This window comes from Apaloderma vittatum, unplaced genomic scaffold, assembly GCF_000703405.1.
Source record: "Apaloderma vittatum isolate BGI_N311 unplaced genomic scaffold, ASM70340v1 scaffold16148, whole genome shotgun sequence".
NCBI lineage: Eukaryota > Metazoa > Chordata > Aves > Trogoniformes > Trogonidae > Apaloderma > Apaloderma vittatum.
The window spans coordinates 1-8,539 of record NW_009729197.1 but is presented as its reverse complement, the minus strand read 5'-3'; the positions used below and the strand labels follow the sequence as shown (position 1 = coordinate 8,539).

The 8,539-nt window shown below is 40.6% G+C and overlaps 1 protein-coding gene across 1 annotated transcript; it reads right to left on the bottom strand.

Annotated features, from left to right (window-relative positions):
* Positions 1-1,921: 1,921 nt before the first annotated feature.
* On the bottom strand, positions 1,922-7,860 carry CPT2 (carnitine palmitoyltransferase 2; the record flags this gene model as incomplete). Its single annotated transcript, XM_009874362.1, has 4 exons — positions 1,922-2,941; positions 4,025-5,329; positions 7,570-7,676; positions 7,780-7,860. Coding segments are annotated over 4 exons (1,825 nt in total), but the record flags the coding sequence as incomplete, so codon positions are not given.
* Positions 7,861-8,539: the final 679 nt, after the last annotated feature.

Here is an 8,539-nt window from a genome sequence, read left to right as displayed (position 1 = left end):
ATTTCATACCCCTCATAAAGATGAAGCTGTAACCATCAGAGATGCAGTTTCCTTGGAGTTACTTTTCACATGGCTGTAGTTCAGAAATGGAAACCTAAGTTGCACTTACTGTCCCCAGCATGCTGTAATAAAATATTTTCCACAGAGCACTTTGAGATGGCCTCACTACAAACTGAAAATTGTATATATGTACACTTGACTGAACGGTGCCATTTTCTTTTTTTTTTTAACGGCCTACCACCAGGAAGTACCCACATTTAATTCCCTAACATGAGCAAATAAGGTCTTTTTACTCACCACTCCTATCACCAGGAAACAACAGCATTAGTACAGGGAGTGTGTCAGCTCTTCAAGGGAAAAGCTAGATCTTTAATAGCTTTCTGCCAGTTCAAGTAAAGACACTGAGGTGAGTTTACTGAAAACACCTAGAGTGCTCCTGACAGACACAGCTGTTACAATCTTCTGCAAATCAAATTACCTTTCTGAGTATGTCATTAAGGAAACCTTACTAACTTCTAGTTCAGGATAGAATTTCTGCTTCTTGGCAAGTGGTCTTAAACAATCTTGCCAGCTGTTGTCATGTTTCAAAGAAAACAAAAAGCGTTAACAAAAATCCCACCCAAAAATCTTTAGTGCGTTTCATTCAAAGACTTTTGGTCTGATTATCGTTGCCTGGTACATTATTTTCATCTTTCTCCCAGATGAGAGAAAGTTTTTTCTTTGTTTAAATGTACAAGAATGATCGTGGTGAGTTTTAAAGTAAGTTTTAAAATAATCCTCTTCAGCTGAAAACTAGAACAGCACATTGCAGGCTGCACAGCAAACAGCCCTGACTGGGAGAAGTTTATAAGCCTTCAGGCTTACACATTTAAAGCGTGCGTCTTGCCTTCCTAGAACTTGCAGTTTGTACTTCAAGATGTGGTATTGCTTACACCCACGGTTTTAAAGAAAAAAGACACTGGGTGAACCTGGAAGCTGCAATATATAAAGGAAGAGTAAATCTAGCTAAAGATGTCCCTGCTCACTGCGGGAGGGCTGGACTAGATGGCATTAAAGGTCCTTCCAACCTAAAGCATTCTATGATTCTATTCTGTGAAATGCACGTAGGTTTTTGAGACTGTTCTGTCACATCCAACCAACATGCTCAGACTTACTTGTTCTGCTGGTATATTTGGTTTTCCAGGACACAGGGCTGTGCAGAGAGACATGAGCTGCATTAAGTTTTACACAGTGCTTTTCAGCTCCAATGAAAAACATCTTCATAGAAGAAAGAGTGGAAGTCAGAGGGTTTAAAAGGCAGAGGAGTTCACGTTATCCATACCAGAATGAATTTAGTGCAAAAAGGGGTATCTCGTGCAATAGCATCTGTGTTGCAGTCCCAGCAACTCTGAGCACCTTTGGCTTCTTGACTGACAAGGGCCCCTTTTGCTGAGCTCACTCTGTAGCTGCGAGTCCCACTTGTGAACAGCACACAAGGAACTTGTCTGCATCAGTTTCACCTCCCAGTCACAGCATCACTAGGTTTTACTGATGTTTATGCTAAAGCTCTCCTGCAGTCCTTCACAGAGTTGCGATAAGCCCTGGTCTTCAGAATTTCTGCAACAGGCCCCAATGCATTTCAAGATGCAGCTCTAGGGACCAAGACTCTGGCCCTTGCTATAATGAATAATACCAAAAAGTTCTAGCTGATAGAATAAGAAGGAAACAGGAAAGTGTTCTCTTGAGGTTGCTTCTCTGCAGTAAGAGGAAGTTCAGCAATTTTTCTTTTTTAAGGCACAAGAACACAGGGTTACATAGCTAAAAAAAAGCAGATTGTTGGACAGACTTCGTGTATGGAAGGGGAGAGCTAACACTGCAGAATGCTTTCAGCAGTATTCTTTTCAACCTTTTTAAGAAACGAGCTATTGGTACAGGGACTATATGGCAATAAAAGAACTTTGTGGTTATTAATAGATGGCTTTATTAGAATACAGTCTTTTCCAGTCAATTTTACAAGACAGTTGGTGATTACAGATTACTTAAAGCATCCCACTTCATTTTTTGTTTCTCTAAAAGCTGTTATAGTGGAAAGGCTTCAAGCAGTTGAGGCACAATCAGTTCTGGTATCAATTCAAGTTTAAAGATAAAAGTAAATGTGACAAGTTAGTAAGCAAGCTTACTGCAAGAGTGCAAATGTAACCACTCTCTCATATTTAAAATTAGTGCTTTTTTTTTTTTTTTAAAATCAAAGAGTTTAAGAGTGGTATTACAGTACTGTAGTCTGAACAGTCACAGAACACAGATGTTCCGAGTTCATAAACTCGCTAACAATGCTTCTTATTTTAAAGAATGTGTTTTAAGAACACATGGATCTGTTGGAACAGATGGATCTCTTACATCTTTTTGACACTGCAAACGTATTTCCTGAAATACGCATTCAAGGTCTGTACTTGATATCTTTAAAATAGATACATATTTCATAGTGAATCTAACAGTATTCAAGTTCAATGAAGATAAGTTAAGCCAATTAAGCTAGGTAGTCTCAGCCACGTTGAATACTGTTCAGTATGCCAAGTAGACACAGTCTGCATTTTGCACTGCAGCTGTAAAGTGTTCCGACATTTTTATGTCTAACTACTAATTCTCTTGCCCTTTAAAACATTAAAGATATCTTCTAGTGACTTGTGTATACACTGAAGGAATTCTTTACCATTCCTAGTCGGGTAAGAGGAAACATTGCAACCTATCCAATCATCATGTACCTGATACCCTAGTCCAAAGCCATCCGACACCACTGGGCCAAACCCTCCCAACTGCACAGCCGGGCTAACCAGTGTGCTTGTAGAAATGATGTTGTGATTAAGCCGAGCATAGGCTGGGTCTTGGTAGAAATCAGGCAGTGCAGTACCTCTGGATGAGGCTAAATAGCGCAAGCCAAAGAGATGTCGGTCAAATCCCTGACCTGTTAAAATAAAATAACAAGTATTAGAGCAATGACTCATTTTTGTGGGAAGTGAACTCACTTATTTTGGCATCACATTGGTTTTTAGCCACAGAAGAGGAGGTCTATAGAACTGGGCCTTATTTTTTTGTGTTAGCAGGAATTATTTTTCAGAACTCAGACATTCTGCTCTTTAAATGCACATATCCTAGGGAATGAGGATTTGCTGTTTTACTGCTAGCCTGATCCAGGCATCCTGATAGTAAACAAAAGCGCAATATTAACAGACAACTTTAATAATACATCACATCCTTTGATTAATTATTTATCTGAACATATCCAAGTTGTTTAAAACAGAAAAGCTTTCCTAAAATTTATGAATCTAAAGAGAAGAGGATCTTACATCAACAAAAGGAGCCAAATTTTAAACTCTATGGGGTAATGGTCCACAGTCAGTTGTATTGAAACAGTACAACACGTTATGCTTCTGGGAAGGACAATTCAAAACAAAGCATTTAGAGAAACACCAGAAGTAGCACAGCCAAAGAATCAGTTTGATTTGGAAGCTGTAAAAGCCTTTATCACCTGCAGGGATAAAGCAGTAACTCCTCAGACATAAAGCCAAGGTTCTTGGTTGCCTTGGGGAGTACAAGACACACTAAGTTATTACCAAATCTTCAAACAGCCCAGCTGCTATAAGGACAAAAACTGAAGTATGAAAAACTCTGAGCACATTAACAGTGAAGTGGGAAGCACACAGGCCTTCTCCTCCATTGCGAAATGAGTGCCAAGGTTCTTGGTTGCCTTGGGGAGTACAAGACACACTAAGTTATTACCAAATCTTCAAACAGCCCAGCTGCTATAAGGACAAAAACTGAAGTATGAAAAACTCTGAGCACATTAACAGTGAAGTGGGAAGCCTTCTCCTCCATTGAGAAATGAGTCTTTGAGAATGAATTGTAAACTGTAGCCTCCTGCTACTCTTTGTCAAGTTTTCTTTATCATTAGATCTCCATCAAAATTAAACTAGTTGTGACGTAAATGTTTAGAGCAACTTTAACAGACATTCCAGTGCAAAAGCAAGACTGATACATTCCTACTTACCCATTGCAGCTTCTTTTGTCAAACGGCCATGGTATTTTGAGCACTCTACTATCAACTTCTGAAGCTCTTCTGTGCTATGTTTGGACGGTTCCCTGACAAAAGCTTCCGAACATTTCTTTGTATGGATAGAGGCAGGACGTATAGTTTCTGTCCGACCGTGTTTGAAAGCCGCAGTACTACAAGACTCATATGTAGCAACAGTCTGATTGTACTGCCGAAGGAAAGCCATCTGGAAGGCAAGCTGAGCTACAGCATCTGGGCTTACCTTCTTCTGCTTTAGAAGGTCCTTGCCCCCTTCATGGAACTGAATCAGATTAAGAGACAGCGCTTCTACAGTGGCATCAAATTTCTGTTTGGCTTTGGTAATTCCTGTTTTTAAGGCATCATTCAGCTTAAAGTCAAGTTTCTGCACTGCTCTAGAAGAGTCTACTGAAGCAGGCTGGGACTGGGGGCTGATGGCTGGAGCCTTGGTGCTGTCTTTAAAAACCTCATTCTGGAACCTGAGCACAGCCACACCATCGCCCCAGGAATGTTCAAAATTAACTCCTGCCGTGCCATCCTTAGTTATGATAAGATTAAAGGATTTATCATACCAGCGGTTAGCACCATCTCCATGCAACATCGTGTGGGACAAGTGCACAAAGTCTTTAACGGCAAAATCATCTAAACTTAAACAAAACACAGCAGAGTCTACTTTTTGAAGAGCTTCTTCATTGCCGTTATCCAGTAGATTCTTTCTCAGTAATGCCCACGTATCTCGGTTTTCACTGGTGAGGTAGCCAAGAGGGAAGGCTGGCGCTGGACTGTTGTCACTAAGGATGTATTTCAAGTGTGCTTGTATTTCTGAAGGTTTCAGCATATTTCCATCTCTATCAATAACATCGAATACATAAAAATTCCCATTTCTCAGTACTAGTAAATGTTTTGCCTTTTCATCTGTATAAAGTTCGTCTTTGTCAGGCTTAGGCAGGCGTGTAGAATTGAAAAGCCTGAAGTACTGAGACATATCCAGAGGATATGCATTGACCATGTAGGCACCAAACCAAGACAGTGAAGAAGGCACAAATCGGATAATATTTTTAAAGATCTGAGTGTCACTTTTTTCTGGATTGAGGTGAAAAACCTCTGGTTCAAGATAACCAGCCCTGAAGGTCTTCATAAAGCGTATAGCAGAAACAGTCATGTTTGTAGCTCGTATGAGCTGGTCATTATATTCAGATTTTGAATCAGGATTAAAAGACATAAATGCATTAAAATTCAAAACAACAGGTTCACGTGATTTCAGGTACATGTCAAACCAGGGACCTGAAAACGGAGAGTTGAGAAATAGGTCAGAACATTAAAGCAGCTTTACTGAGTCAGACCAGTGGTTCATGTACTCAATATCAAGTCTCCAGCAGCAATCATGAGTAAACATCTAATGAAATGCACATAAACAAGACAAATATATGCAGTAATTCCCCCAAGGATTCTCTCAACCTCCAGTTATGAAGAAAGGTACTGCTGGCTAATTGTAAAAATACTGTATTTAGAGTAATCCATATCAGGAGTGTCAATGGCATTAGCAACAAGGGCCAATTCCCATGTTTTCGATACAGCTCAGTGATAAACTCGTAACTCCTGTGACATACAACACAGCTCCCCAGCACTATATTTTGGTGCACACCTCGTATTTGGAGTAGAACATGCCTCTACCTACTCTTAAACTGTTAATTTCTGTAACTTTCTGTCACAGAGGACATACTGCTCTTTAAAACAATCTTTATTTCTGTTTCAGTATTTCCCTTGTTCCTGGCAGCATTCCTCCATCTACATTTGCTGTCTTGCACTTCCGCCTCCTTTCTCTTTCTACCCACTAAAATCACCAGCACAGGACAAAACTCTGGACACTGAGGTATTACCATTGGTTTCTGAAGCTGACAAAAAGACAAGGTTAGGGAGGAGCACGTGGTTATTCTTTCAGGCCCAGAACAGACTTCGGAAAGCAGAATCACCTTTGGCACCCACAGGCCTTTTGGACAGTCAGTCAGCCTATCAAGAGCATGAATGTGACCCAAACGTTTTCTGCTTGACAAAACCAAGGGAATCAATCACAGCTCTAAAAAGTAGGCCCACCTTTCCTCTTTATACCTGCCTAGGAGTAAACAAAAATCGAGTGGGCTCAGACAGAGGAGAGATTTTTTGTAAGCAGGTTCTATTTTAACATCACTAACAAACTCCAGCTCAGTAAGCTCTGGTATTGCACACTGACTTGATGCAGACCAGGGAAGCAAGTGCACACCAACCTCAAGGCAGCTCATGTATTAAAAATTATTATTCCAAGCCTGGATCAGTCCCAGGTAGAAATTCCTAGCTGGGCTGTAAAAGGGCAATAGGTAACTCAAGGTTCTAAGTTACAATTTTAATTCCAGGTCCTCACAGGTGAGTAATAGCATTCATTCAGTTTTAAAACCACATCTGTCACCATCACCATAGCTTTATAACCTCGGACTTCAAAGTCCAGGGTGGAGGCAACTATACATAATTTCAGAAACATATTTTAAATGGAACAGGTCTTTTATGAGGCCTAAAAAAGAATAAAGGAATACAAACACCCCACAGTTCAAAAACACAAAGCATCATGCTGGTTAGTGTTGACACGTACCATGAAGCCACCAGTTAAAACAGATGTTGTTCAAAGTGAATGGAAAGTAAAAGATAGCAAACTAAACAGCAGCTTTTGTGAAATCTTGTATTCTCTACAGAATCTGTGGTAGGTAACACCTTTATAGGCAGCCTCAAGAGCTAGCAAGGATAGAAGTGCATGCGCTGGGCCACATGCAAGCTTCTACCTCCATAGGTATTTGAATATTTCCACCTCTACTGCTATCCATCCAAGAGTTTCATAAACAGATACTTGTATTTGGAAGTCAGTGGAAGCAAGAGTAAGGAAAGATAATAAAAAAAACTATGCATACTTTCCCTCTCTTAATTTGTTTTTCTTTATTTTATTCTCATCTTTCTGTTTCTCCTTTTCTTTTGCTCGTTAAAAGAATATAGTTTTTTAGTTTTAGGAGGTTTTAAGTTGAGAGTACTGACCACTTCTGCCTCCCAAGGCTTAGTCATATTCTCTGACACACCCCCCACAGTTCAGTTTTCATGCTAAATAATTTGAATTTACTTGAAAATTATTGCTTCAGTTTTCTTAAGGGAGTTACCTGTTAAGCTCCCTTATCAATCTAAACAAAAATAGACCACAATGAAAAAGAAAAAAGATAAACCCCGTAAACTCAAATTTAAATACATTAACTCATGGAAAAAATACTATTTCTTCAATATCCATCTATCCAGAATTCTGGTATATAAAAGTTAGATGACAGGCATTCTTCTTTCACCAGAGACTCAGAATTTATTCAAATACAGTCACAGACAGTATTCATAGCATGTTATTCCAAATTTATGGAGTAGAGAACTTAAGCTTCAGCCTATATTATTTGTAGCATTATGAGCTGTTTGTTATCAAACATAATGATCTACAGGCTCCTATATTCAGTCAGTTAAAGTACCTGTGATGTAACTCGTATGCTTGTTCTGATTGTCTTGAGCAACCAGTTGCTCATGCAGCTCTCTTCCAACTCCCTTTTCAAACTGAAGAGCAAGTTCTTCAGTCTTCCTAAAGCAATCGATAAAAAGACACAAAATGCTGTCACAAGTCACATTCTTCGTATGTAAGACATGGCTTTGATACCACATATGCGTATCTTGCCTGTCCATACCTGAATTGGTCATCATTTAAAAGTGGTTTCTGGGCATTTAGGTATCTTCTAATTGTATCTTCTAGTTTAGGAACCGGCAGTCTGAAGGAACACAGAGACACGCACTTTATGAGCAATGACAATAACGATGCATGAGTGTCTTACACAGCAGACTCCCTTTGCCTCCCCTCTTCCCTATCCTTCCTTAAACTCCATATTATCCAAATAGCTCAAAAGCTGCTTGTGGAAGAAGAGAGGAAATATAGGTGGACATACGTCATCACAGCATAAGGTTCTGGGAGAACAAGGTAGCAAACCAACTTAACTGCTGTGCTAGAACAGTATAGTGGTGGGGTGTCTTAGTACCCTACAGGGAACACCAAGACACGAGCCCTCCCAAGGAGCAGCAGCTTGGAAGGAACACTTAGTTCGCCCGCCACCCCGCACCGGGCCTTCCCCTCATTGCTGGCTTCTCGACTTCTAACCTCTCTTGCAAATTTCCTAAGTGTTATCTGTGCCACCCTCCTCTCAGCCGGCAAGCGCTCCTCTTACTATAAAATCATCAAGGTTACTTTGCAATCTGAAGCGACGTCTCAGTAGCGGGTTTCTAGTCACATCTACACTTCAAGAAACAAAGCCACTTGTCTCCGCTGTCACGGAGGAAGAGCACGTACAAGAAGCGGCGCGACACCGCCCGGGGGCGGCTGTGCGGACCCGGCCGGGGGGACATTCCCTCTCCATCTCCCCACAGCGGGCACCCGGGGCCGCAGCCCCACACGGC